General features: G+C 34.9%; 2 protein-coding genes and 1 long non-coding RNA gene across 3 annotated transcripts; 2 read left to right on the forward strand and 1 right to left on the reverse strand.

The window, feature by feature from the left end:
• Positions 1–6,574: 6,574 nt before the first annotated feature.
• Positions 6,575–7,095, reverse strand: LOC123663005. Its single transcript, XR_006744594.1, has 3 exons — positions 6,910–7,095; positions 6,717–6,806; positions 6,575–6,614 (listed from the first exon to the last, which is right to left on the reverse strand). It is a non-coding gene; the product is annotated as an uncharacterized LOC123663005 (long non-coding RNA).
• A 211-nt stretch (positions 7,096–7,306) lies between these two features.
• Positions 7,307–11,141, forward strand: LOC123662764 (uncharacterized protein K02A2.6-like). The gene is made up of 2 exons (XM_045597564.1): positions 7,307–8,081; positions 8,899–11,141. The coding sequence occupies exons 1-2, from the start codon at positions 7,307–7,309 to the stop codon at positions 11,139–11,141; spliced, it is 3,018 nt and encodes a 1,005-aa protein (XP_045453520.1).
• Positions 11,142–11,237: 96 nt separating this feature from the next.
• LOC123662765 lies at positions 11,238–11,936 on the forward strand. Its single transcript, XM_045597565.1, has one exon. The coding sequence runs from the start codon at positions 11,238–11,240 to the stop codon at positions 11,934–11,936; it is 699 nt and encodes a 232-aa protein (XP_045453521.1).
• The last annotated feature ends 1,869 nt before the right edge of the window (positions 11,937–13,805 follow it).

Below are 13,805 nucleotides of genomic sequence, written 5' to 3' on the forward strand. Positions count from 1 at the left end.
GCCTCGCCTAGTCAAATTAATCGTAATAGGTAATAATTAATTCGATTGCACAAATTAATTATTTAATGAGTCTAGGTTAAGCTACTAGCAGGATACAACAAGTGTATCGTGCCAAGCCAGAGCCAAGACTGCCTTAGCAGAGGTGACACCGTTCGTTTTATACACGTCAGAACAATTCGAGTAATATAATAAATGAGGGTAGGTGACTATCGAACGATGTGCTAGGTGGCGCGTCGATCACCTCACTACTCTAACAGCTAATAATTGACAACTGACATTATCTGAATACACCCAAGTCAAACACTTGACGTTCCGTATTCATACTCTGCGACATATATATATACTAGCTGACTCGGCAAACGTTGTCTTGCCGTTAAACGCTATTTAAAAATAGTGGTTGGTGGTAGAAGGGTGAAAATTTAGGATTGTATGTATTTTTCAACGCCAAATTAAAAAATAAATAATTGATCTAAAACTTAAAAAAATGTTTTTGTGGGGTGGACTACCCTTAACATTTAGGGGGATGAAAAATAGATGTTGTTCGATATATATATGTAGGATGTGTAACTTTAAAGACGAATGCATGAAAGGGAATGTAAGAGTGAGTATGCATGATGTGAAGAATGATTGACATTGACAGACGAACGTGTGACAGAGAGTGTGGGTGTGGCGCTAAGAGAGTAAAGGCGGCAAGACGTGTATAATTTTATTTCTCTGTGTATTTAATTAAATTAGTACTTTAACGACTGGATTTTTTTATTTTAATCACACACATATATATATATATATATATATATATATATATATATATATATATATATATATATATATATATATATATATGAAGGAGCGCCGAGCGAATTCTCAGGATAGTCCGGACTCTCTTCATCATGGTTATGCTTAGCGGGTGCTCTCTCAGAATCGTCCATCATGGATGTTGTTTACAAAGGTTTTAAAACAAATAATTATACCACCACGAAATATTATCGAACTAATGTTAATTGGCAAAATAATTTAAGAAACTGAATTTGAAAAGATTACAAAGAAACAAACTGATTTGGAGCTGATGGGTTTGCGAGTACATGTCATACGTCCGCTGTCAATCCAAAAAGTGACCAGCGACCGAACTGACACCTGACTGACAACTCCATCCGGTGTTTACCTGCTCCAAAATACAATAATCGTAATAAAGCACATAATTCGTTATTAACGTAAATAATTTCACATGGCAACAGTATTAATCAAATCAAAATTTAATTATTTCCTTTAAAATATATCACGCGCCGTTATGGCCGTCCTGCATCTTCACACGTCCTCGTGTGTATCCTCGAAAGTTTTTGAAAACAAAGCCAAACATGTTGTTAATACTTGTATGCTCGGTCATACAAGTATTAACGGTCAGACAATCAGCAAGATTCTCTAACAAAGAATCAATTTTAATATTATACTTTGCTTTTATTCGCAGTACATTGGAATACAATGCTTTAATCTGGAATCCACACGAAAAACTTTATAAAACCTTAGTTGAGCGAGTGCAAAAAAAGTTTGCCCGTTATTTGTTCTTTAAACTCTATGGTTACTATCCTTATTTGTATCCCTCTCTTTATGTGAATGGTATGGTGGGCTTGGATACTCTTGAGCTAAGGCGAAAGTGTGCCCTTATGCTCCACTACTACCATTTAGTAAATAATAAAATAGATAACCCTACGACATTGGGGGCATGTGGTATATGCGCACCGCGCTGTACGGTCATGAGGCGCTCCCGGCCGCTGTTCGCGGTGGAGTGTGTGCGGACGCAAGCTGCTCGGAGCGCCCCAACGCAGTCAGCCCTTCGCTTACTTAATAATATGTTGGCCTCCAATAGTAGTATTGATATATTCGCCATGAATTCGTCTGAATTTGTTAAATCTTGCTTTAAGTATTTAGAATTATGTTAATGTGTATACTCGTATTGTAAGATAAATTGTTATTTCTTAAATGTATTTGTTGTAGTGTTATTAATTTATGCTTGTTTATTGTACGCCTTGGTTGTAAACTGTAAGTGCAATAAATGTAAACTGTAATAAATAAATAAATAAATAAATAAATAAATAAATAAATACTGACCAACTAAATAAAGTCACGTGATGCTGCACAGGCACATAACGCACTTAGGCTGCTATGCCATACAGCATATTTTGCCACACAGGCTACTTTACCACACAGGCTATACAGCATATTTTGCCACACAGGCTACTTTACCACACAGGCTATACAGCATATTTTGCCACACAGGCTACTATACCACACAAGCTATTATGCCCCACAGGTTACTATACCACACAAGCTATTATGCCACACAGGCTATTTTGTCACACAGGTTACTATGTCACACAAGCTATTATGCCACACAGGCTATTATGCGACACAGGCTATTAAGCCACACAGGCTACTTTGCCACACAGGCTACTATGCCACACAGGCTACTATGCCACACAGGCTACTATGCCACACAGGCTACTATGCCACACAGGCTACTATCACATAAACTGTGGTTTATCACAAGAAATCACATACCTACCATTGCCGTTATCGGCACGTCCTGACTCTGCATCAATAGGTGTTTTGTAGGCGTTAATTACCGCGAGAGTTTCCAACTCATATGAATCATACCTAGACTCAGCGGAGTTTTGTACGACGGCTGTGATATTCGACCACATGAGTCTTGCCTGCGAATTTCTGTATCAGAATCGCCCCATATCCATCATCATCAGTGTGGACTCCATTAGGTTTTTCGGGGTCAAATATGGTAAGAACTGGTCTATCAGTCAGTACGCTTATAATATCTTTTCTAATTTTCTCAAAAGTCGGCGTCTAGGTGATTTTACCCTTACCTGAAGTAAGCCTGTACAAAGGAGCGATTTGTTGAGAAAAATCGGGCACAAACTGTCGAAAATACGAAGCTAAGCCTATAAATTGCCGGAGTTGAGTAACGGTTTGGGGAGGCGGTAGTTCAGTCAAAGCCTTTATTTTACGCGAGTTTGGTCGAACTTCACCAGTAAATACTTCAAACTCCAAAAATTCAACCGTAGTTTTCAAAAAAAGAGCATTTTTTTTATTTATTGCAAAGCCACACTTTGTTAAAGCCTTAACAGCTTTGCGTAGTGTTAGTAGACATCACTATTTGGTGTGACGTTCCGAGTTTGAGAAGCGGAAATAAACTAACTTGCTTTATGTCAAATAATTTAATATGTCGGTTGATTCTGTACTTATTGCGTCAATTCCTGTTACAAATTATAATAAAATATTAGTAAATTATTTCTACATTATTATTTACATACTAGATACATAATAAATTGGCGACGAGGATAACAGATTGACGACGAAGATTAATAATTACAAAAAAAAAAAAAAGTGAATATAAGTAACCTCGCGAGCAGCGGATATTACCACGTGCTATACACCCATTTTCCTTGTTCCAAGGGTTCCAAATCCTGTGATGATAACCCGCTTCACACATTCCTTTTCCTCTTACATACGTACGTACATAATACGCCGCAATGGAACAACAACTAGGGCAAGTTTTGTCCCAAATGATGGAAACGATGCGAGGAATGCAATTACAGCAAGTACAATTACAACAAGCCTTACAAACCAGTGATAAAACGGTTAGTGGTATCACATTACAACCTTATGATGAAAACAATGAATCATTTTCGACTTATTTACAAAGACTTCAAAATTATATTTCCTTGAAAGGTGTCACAAGTGCTACAATTAAAGTGCAAATTTTTCTCAATTGTATTGGCCCTAAATACTACCAAGTACTGAAAAACATCACAGCGCCTGAGTGTCTAGAATCAAAAAGCTATGATGACCTTGTAGAACTACTAAGGAATCATATTGCCCCAGAACCCGGTGAAGTTGCTCAACAACACAAATTCTGTCTACGGCAACAGCATGAGTGTGAAAGTATTGCTAACTACGTAGCTGGATTAAAAGAAATAGGCGGAAAATGTAACTTTATATGTAATAATTGTAAAAATAGTACTTTTGAAACTCATCTGCGAGTACAGTTCATACGAGGGCTGCGTAACTCTGAAATTAAAGAAAGATTATTACAAGAATCTTCTTCTACAAAATTTGATGATTTAATTAGGATTGCAATGGCGATTGAGACTTCCAAAGTAGAAACAAAAGAAATGTGTACGGATATTCAACCAAATATAAACAAAATATCAAAGAAAACTAAGAATTTCAATACATCCAAACAAAATACAAATACATATAAAAGTCATACATACAATACAAATATTAAAAAAGGAAAGAAAATAAAGTGTTATCGTTGTGGAAAAGAAAACCATTCAGCGACTCAGTGTAGATTAAAAGATAAATTATTTTGTAAGAAATGCAAAACAAAAGGACACATACAATCAGTTTGCTTAAGGGAACAAAAACAACTAGAGCTAGTAAATGAACAGTACATAGAAGATACTAATGAAAGGAGAAAGGGACTTTTGGGCCAAAATGTAATAAGAAGAGATATGGTTTAAAAAATTGGTCATATTTTTTTATTTTAAAATATAAAATATCAGCTCAATTCTGAATCTGGAAGCGGAGAAAAATGAGAAAGATAGTTTTTGCCAAATTAATTGGATATCGATTCAACTATAATCGATTACAAAATTCAAAAATAAACTGCTTGCACTAGTTTATTAACTAAAAGTATATAGATGCATAATTGAAGTTTTAAAAAATAAAGTGTATTTAAATAAAGCTACTTACGTTAATAGCGAAAATATCAATTAATATCTGATAAACCAAAATGATAATCGATATCGTATTGATTTAAAATAACATCATATTTTTAATGACAGCTGACTGACAACTCCTCCCGTGTCCGACTCCCGTTACTCGTTTGCTGTATTCCGATGCGTTCTGAGTGTTTTTCCTATTGTTTTCTATTTTCAACGACCACCGCTTTGTTAATTACGGATTTCGACCCTGCCTCCATTGAACGACCCTTGCTTTCACACTGGACACTGAAGATTGCTTACGTATTTGACTTAGATTTTTCTTTTGGATTTTTCTACCGACTTGATTGAATATACTTCAAAGCATGGATCGCTGTATAAATTGTGGGATAGCAACTAATCACTGCAATAATCTAAGCCTAAGACGCTTAGATGATGAAACAATTTTGTCAGTGATACAGCAGTGGCTTGCACATAAGTCTGTAAGTATATAAAACCTATTACCTATCTAACCAAATGGCAGGCTTATAATATATATAATTATAACTTTTGTAAAATGTTTAATTTTAAAATAATGTCATTGCACACTCAGTCATTCATTATTATTGAAATGGGTTAATAATATTATTGTATTTGTGAGGATTTAAAACATTTTGCAATTTTTAGGTAAATAGTAATGACTATATTTGCAATGCATGCTGGGACTTGGCTCAGAGCCCAGATGTTGATGTCCAAAGAAGACTACTTGGCCACCGTAATGTCTGCATCCGCTGTGGGCACTCTCTTGCAACAAAAACCAGTCATCTTCTACATAGCGATTCAACCCGTGAATCCAGAATTTATAATGTCATACTGGAGTGGATTATACCATTACCTGTAAGTAGTAGCAATTTAAATGTTGTTCACTGCAAGTCATAAAATATTTGGGTACTACTTCTCCGTTAGAGGGGCCTAAAAGTGAGCCATGAGTTACAAAGTTGGGTCTGCTGGCACGCTATACTCTCTGGCTGAACTTAAGATTAGCTTAACATGGCCTAACCTTATATGACTCCAAATGATGTTGCAAAGTTCAACAATGTGTCTTTGCCAATATTTTAAATACACAGAGAAGTTCCATTGAATGTTTATGTACGCTAAAATAAAATAAAACTCATATCTGGTGAAATTATTTTGTCATAAGCCATAGAACAATTATTATCATTGTTTGTATTGTATTTTCTGTAAGCACAAACAGATTAATGAAGTTAGGTAGGTACTAACCACAAAATGACTGAAATTATAAACTACAATATGAAAATAGCCATGAGGAATCGTAATACCACAGTAATGGACTCATGATACTACTATTATTATCAATTATATATATATATATATATATATATATTAACAAACATACATGTTAACATGTTGATTACATTAAATTCACATTATTCACACAATTTTTAATATTTAAACTAATTAAAATAATAAGGTGGGCTTAACCAGGTATTTAATAAATAGCCAATAAGGCTAGCACAGCAATATATATAATTATATTATAAACAAACTTATTAATGTGTAAATAAAAGGTATAGATAAAGAGATAAAGCTTGTAGATGTAGGTAATAATAAAAAAAAAAAAAAACAAATTAATTATCTTAATAAACTCCAATTTTAATTAAGTATGTTTGTTACAGATAGAAGCAGGAAGTCGTGTGTGTCATGGTTGTTGGGTGGCTGCAGACAGAGCTGCTGTTCACATGGTCTCAGGCCCGTCTTGTTCATCTCAACAAGACAGGTCTCAAGAAGACAATCCTGCTACTGTGTCCCCCAATGATGAAGTTAGAGGCAACCAACAAGAACCTACTATTGTATTGCCAGAATACATGAGAGCTTCTGAAACTGAAAGTAGATGCTTTATCGAAAGATGCCACAGAACAGACAGATACAGGGTTCCACTTTCTACTAGAAAAATGTTGCTTAATCAATATAAATATTACATACCTGAAAATAACCGTCTTTGTGGTCAACATTTGATTATCGAAGCATGGGATTTTCTTGACAGTTTAAGGTCCAATTATGTACAGTCTTTTACTGCAAAACACATTCAAGACATGATGTCTTTAAAAGAAGTTTTAGATGGTAGATTACTTCATTTTGAAAATATAAATGATATGGAAGACCATATTGTACATACATGGACTGGATTGAATAAAGCTCAGTTCCATCAGATGTGGACTGAAGTTCCTCAGTTGTTAGAAATTCCAAATGCAACATTAGCTTTGGCTGCTTATCTTATGAAACTCAGAACTGGCGATTCCACTGAAAGATTGGCAATTTTGCTAAAAGTGAGTAGGCGAAGTGTAGAAAAGTGGTTACAAAATGTAAGAGAATTACTCACAGAGTATTTTGTACCAGCCAATCTAGGTTTAAATCATATAAACAGGCAACAAATAATAGATAGAAATCTAACAATACCCAACTCACTGTTTGGAAGCTTTGAGGGTGTTGAAAAGCCAGTAGTAATTTTTGATGGCACCTATTGTTATGTAGAAAAAAGTTCTAATTATTTGTATCAAAAAAAATCATATAGCATGCACAAATATAGAAATCTTTTAAAACCATTTTTAATTGTGTGTACTGATGGCCATATTATTGATGTTTTGGGCCCATACCCAGCTACAACATCTGATGCTGACATCATGAAAAACGAATTTTCAAATGGAAGACCTTTGCAAGAATATTTCCAACGAGGTGATGCATTTATATTAGATAGAGGCTTTCGTGATTCACTACCTTTGTTGCACCAATGTGGATATAGGACATATGTGCCTGCTTCGTTGGAGGAGGGTGAAAGACAGCTATCAACTAGCAAGGCCAATAAATCTAGAGCAGTCACCATTTGTCGTTGGGTTATTGAAATTGTTAATGGAAGATTTAAACGTGATTTTAAATTATTTCGCCAAAATTATTTCAATAAATCCAGTAAAACTTTCATGAAAGATTTTGAGGTGGCTGCTGCCCTTTTAAATAAGTTTCACCCTCCTATAGTTGATCGTGTAGATGCTGGGGAAATAATACAAGAAATAGATAAATATATGAATACAGAAAATGTATTAGCTGATTTTATTATAACAAATAATTATAACAGGCATCAAGCTAATTTTGAAAGTATCACAATACATAATGATAATTTAAATGATTTCCCACAGCTCTCCGATAGTGAGCTTATACTTATTTCTTTAGGAACATACCAAATAAAGCAGGCACGTTCCTATTATGGTGAACATATTAGAGGAAATGATGGTTTTATCATAGAAGTGTGCAGGGAGGTCAGCCGCAGCCTTATTCGAGAGCTGTCGGCCTCAAGTACTTCGTGGTTACTTAGGGGTCGCATACAATCCCGACATATAAGTCGAAAAACTTATTTTGTTTATATTTTAATCGACAGCTCTCGTAGAGGAAGGGAAGCAATTCTTACGTATTACTGCAACTGCATTGTAGGCAGACGAACTGTTGGCTGCTGCGCTCATATAATGTGTATTATATGGTATTTAAGCTGGGCTAGGTACCAGGAAAATATAGTTCCACCTGCACAATTTCTTGATGACATTTTAATAATAATAGAAGACGAATAAAATATGAAATAAATTCAAAGGCTTTTTTTTTTATTCTGGACTCCTTTTCGATAAATCCATTCCTGATATTTATTTATGGTTTCAAGTTAGTGATATTTGTAATGAGTTTTCAAACATTCTTCACTAAATATAATAAATATTATTGCTTTAAGAACTTAGTGATCGAGGTTTTTTATAGACATTGTAACATAACCTCACTTTTACAAAAAGTCTAATAACTCCACTCTCAGATAGCCAAAATATAGATAATTTTCAGCGAAGGATCAATAAGCCTAAATGCATTAATTGATACTATTTTCATTTCATTACATTTTGGCCCAAAAATGTATGGAATCGTAGCATTCTCCTTTATGAAATACATAAAATATTTTACAAAAATAACATACAAAATGATAAATTTAATATTACATTACAACTGAACGGGAAATTACATACACTAGAACTAGATACAGGTGCAGCAGTCACTACATGCTCTGTACAATATTATAAAGAAAATTTCAGTAATCTTAAATTAGAAACTACACCAATTAAATTAAAAACTTACACAGGAGAAATACTTTACCCACGGGGAACCTGTAATGTAAACATCAAATATAAAAATACAGAAGTCATAGGAAGAATCTTTGTTATTGATAGAAAAGTTGATCCTGTATTGGGAAGAGAATGGATTAGGAAATTAAACTTACAATTTGACATAAATTCACTACAAAAAGAAGAAAATGATATTACAGAAAAAGAGTTTACTGAGAAATTGAAAAAAATTATACAAGAATACAAAGAACTATTTTCTGAAGAAATAGGAGAAATTAAAGATTATCAAGCAGTATTTAAATTGAAAGAAGGTGCAGTTCCAGTCTTTTTAAAACCACGTCCAGTACCATTCGCTTTGAAGGATCAGGTGGAAGCAGAAATAGACAGATTAGAAAAGGAAGGAATATTAGAAAAAGTCACATACTCACAGTGGGGAACACCAATTGTTCCTGTCTTGAAGCAAAATGGAAAAATGCGCTTATGTGCTGACTATCGTGCTACATTAAACAAAAATCTGGAAAATGACAACTACCCTATACCTCGTGTTGAAGAAATATTTTCAAAGTTAAGTGGAGGAAAATATTTTTGCACACTGGATATTAATCAAGCTTATTTGCATTTGAAGACTAATGAAGATACAGCAGAAATGCAAGCTATTAGTACATGCAAGGGTACATACAAGGTGAAAAGACTAATGTTCGGAGTGAAAATTGCACCAAATGTTTGGCAGAGATACATGGATCAAACACTTCAAGGAATGGAAGGTACAGTTTGTTTTTTTGACGACATTGCTTTACAAGGACGTACATTTATACAATTACTACAAAGAATTAGGAAGGTATTTGACAAATTAAAAGAATGTGGACTACACTTAAACAGAGAGAAATGTCAGTTTTTTCAGAAATCAGTTACTTACCTAGGACATACAATAAATGAAAAAGGTCTACACCCTACAGAAGATAAAGTAAATGATATAAAGAATAGTTCACGTCCAACAGATGTTTCTTCACTACGCACATTTTTGGGAATGATAAATTACTACCAACAATTTATACCTAACTTAGCATCAAAACTAAATCCTTTATACAAATTATTACAAAAAGATACAAAATTTACTTGGTCAACATCATGTGAACAAGCATTTCAAGAACTGAAAAAAGAAATCTGCGGAGAAAAAGTACTTATACCATTTCATGAAAACTTACCTGTCACATTAGCCACTGATGCATCACCAACTGGATACGGAGCTGTGTTGTCACATATTATGCCGGATAAATCAGAACGTCCAATAGCTTTCGCGTCAAGATCTCTTACAAAGGCAGAGAAAGGTTACAGCCAGTTAGATAAAGAAGCCGCAGCATTAGTTTGGGGACTGAAGAAATTCTTTCAGTATTGTTACGGTAGAAAAATAATTCTCATAGTAGACAACCAACCATTAGCTAGAATTTTACACCCAGAGAAGGCTACACCTGCTACAACAGCCATACGACTTGTACATTATGCTAACTTTTTAGCTGGATTTGATTACCAGATAAAACTAAGGAAGACTGCAGAACATGCTAATGCCGACTATTTTTCAAGACTACAACATACAAATAAAAATGAAAAGAATGATACACTTACAGATGACGAAGCTTTCTACTTAAATCAGATTTCAGAAATACCAGTTTCATTACAAGAGATAAGGGTAGCTACAGCTACTGACCCGGAACTACAGAAGTTATATATTGATATACAATCAGGACGAGAAGATAAAACTAGACTACATGAATTTTCATTGCAGAATAATTGTATATTTTATGGCATACGAATCGTCATACCTAAGAAACTACAACCTAAAATATTAGAAGAATTACATACAGCGCACATGGGTATAGTTAAGATGAAGGCTTTAGCAAGAAGCTATGTGTGGTGGAAGAACATTGACATAGATATTGAAAATATGGTGAAACAATGCAAGAGATGCTGTTTGATGCGTAAAAACCCGACTAAGGTACCTGTACACAGCTGGGAATACCCTAAGGAACCGTGGAGTCGTATTCATATTGATTATGCCGGACCATTCATGAACCAATATTTTCTTATGGTGGTAGATGCCTATACTAAATGGTTAGAAGTTATACCTACTAATTCTATGTCAGCTGCAACAACTATAAATATTTTAAAGAAGTTATACACTACATTTGGTTTACCAATAACGCAAGTCTCGGATAATGGAAGACAATTTAGATCAGAAGAAATGCAAAAATTCTTAAAATAAAATGGAATTCAAGCTAAATTTACAGCACCATTTCATCCTTCTACCAATGGTCAAGTAGAAAGATATGTTCAAACTGTTAAAAATAAACTTAAAGCAATGATAAATGAAGAGGGATCTATACAAGATAAATTACAAAGATTTTTAATGATGTATAGAAAAACACCTAACAATACTACAGGATTAAGCCCAGGTGAAATGATGTTTAAAAGAATATACAGAACAAGAATTGACTTAGTAAAAAGACCACAGGAATTAAGAAACAACAGTAATGAAGAGATAATAGTAACCAAGGAATTTCAAAGAGGAGAGAAAGTTCAAATTCGAATGTATGACAGTAATAAATGGAAATTTGGTAACATAGTAAATAGAAAAGGAAAATTACATTATGAAGTGGAAGTAGATGGAAGAATACACCAAAGACATGTAGATCAAATCATAAAGACATCATGCTTAGATAATAACTTTAGAATACCAGATACTTACCTGATTAAACCAAGAGAATCAGTGGCAAATTTATATACACCAAAATTACCTGAAAAAGACCTATTACCTGGAAAGAACATACTACCTGGAAAAGACGTACTCCCTGGAAAAGACTTACTACCTGAAAAAGACCTTACAACTACACATGCTAACGCTACAAGAAGGGAATCTATACCTTACACTGAAACCTCGGAAGTGGACAAGCCAGAGACACCTCAAGCAACTCCAGATATACCTCCTACTACACAGGCTGAAATTGAACCCCGTCGTAGTACCCGGATTCGACGACCACCAAACCGATTGAACTTCTAAATTAAATAACAAGGGAGAGTGTTAGTAGACATCACTATTTGGTGTGACGTTCCGAGTTTGAGAAGCGGAAATAAACTAACTTGCTTTATGTCAAATAATTTAATATGTCGGTTGATTCTGTACTTATTGCGTCAATTCCTGTTACAAATTATAATAAAATATTAGTAAATTATTTCTACATTATTATTTACATACTAGATACATAATATTTTATCAATACCTTCATCTACTGTGCGGGATGGAATAAGGACGTCATCGATGTATGTCGCAGCAAAGGTCTCATTAGGGGGCAAAAGAGCTTTATTTTTATAGCACGTTGATACACTGAAGGTGTATTACGGAGACCAAAGGGCATGGAGAGTTATTCAAACTGTCCGTCGGGAGTAACAAAAGCGGTACGCTCGATCGAGTCCTCGTTAAATGGTATCTGATAGAAACCGCTTGCCATATCTAATGACGTAAAATAGTGAGCTGCCACCAATCTCTGAAATTGATCCGATATCAATGGTAGTGGGTAACGATCAGGCACCGTGTTACTGTTTAACTCCCGATAATCCACACACAAGCGTTCAGTTCCATCCGTTTTCTTTATCAATAGGATTGGACTAGAAAAAAGGCGAACAGCTCTCGGGAATAATACCAGTGTACAGAAGTTCTTTAATTTTATTTCTGACTTCCTGATACTTCCCGGAACTAAGTATGTACGGTCGTCGTTGAACCGTAACATAAAGATCGATTAGCCTAATAGATCCCTGATCGACAACAAAATAATCAGAATTTTTCTTAAGCTAAGAAATTAATGATTGTTTGTGTTCTATCGGTATGTCAGTATCAATTTTATTAAATTTACCTACTTCATACCTACATTACAAACTGACACAACAGTCACCTTCTTTAGTACAATTCGTGTCTCACATACTTCAACAGAAAGCCCTAAGTAAAGTAAAGCCCTACAAATCATTGTGTCAATCGAAATACAGTAGCCAGGCACAACGTAAAATAATAAACAAATCGGATAACCCTGCATTACTACAGTAGTGGAAATTTGGAGACTACTCTCAATATTCGTACTATCGATAACTATCAAAGTAACTATAGTATTTTGCATTTTGCTCAGGAATCTATTCACTTTACTGTCCTTAAGTAAAGAGCATTCAGAACCAGGATTGAAACAAACTGAAAACTTCTCACCCGTCTCTGTAGCAAAATAATCCGTAGCTGGCTTGATGGCGCAAACATCAACGCAACGCTCGATACGTCCTTCATTTGTAGTAACTTACTTTTTCGGGCTGTGCATTGCAATGTGGTCCTTTGTATAACAAAAATAGCAGGTAGGCGATGGCTTCTTTGCGGTTCCACCATCCTTGTTTGGCATTGTCACCTTTTTACCTGAAACCTCGGAACGCGAAATAGCATTAGTGTTTCGATTACCTTTGCTAAAACGCTCTTGAGACATTTGCTCAATTTTTCTACACATATAGCATCGCCTTGCTCGGCCTAACCGTGGTTTTTTTTGTATCACTAGGCAAGGTAGCTAAACTGTAACCGCAATGGCTATTTGTAATCTACTGTATTGCACCAAGTGCGTGCATCACTATCTTGTGAATCTAGATTATATTAAGGGAAGATTATCTTTGAATCAGTAAAGTAACAGGTTGTTTTAAGGCACGAATTAATTCCTACATTTGGCGTTGCTACGCTTCGAACAAAATTTTCCAATGATTATTATCACTAATATCATGAAAAATGTGACCTGCTTGCTCCTAGGACGTTTCGGTACATCCCACTTCTGATGAAGGAGCGCCGAGCGAATTCTCAGGATAGTCCGGACTCTCTTCATCATGGTTATGCTTAGCGGGTGCTCTCTCA

Source organism: Melitaea cinxia, chromosome 19, assembly GCF_905220565.1.
Source record: "Melitaea cinxia chromosome 19, ilMelCinx1.1, whole genome shotgun sequence".
NCBI classification, from domain to species: Eukaryota; Metazoa; Arthropoda; class Insecta; order Lepidoptera; family Nymphalidae; genus Melitaea; species Melitaea cinxia.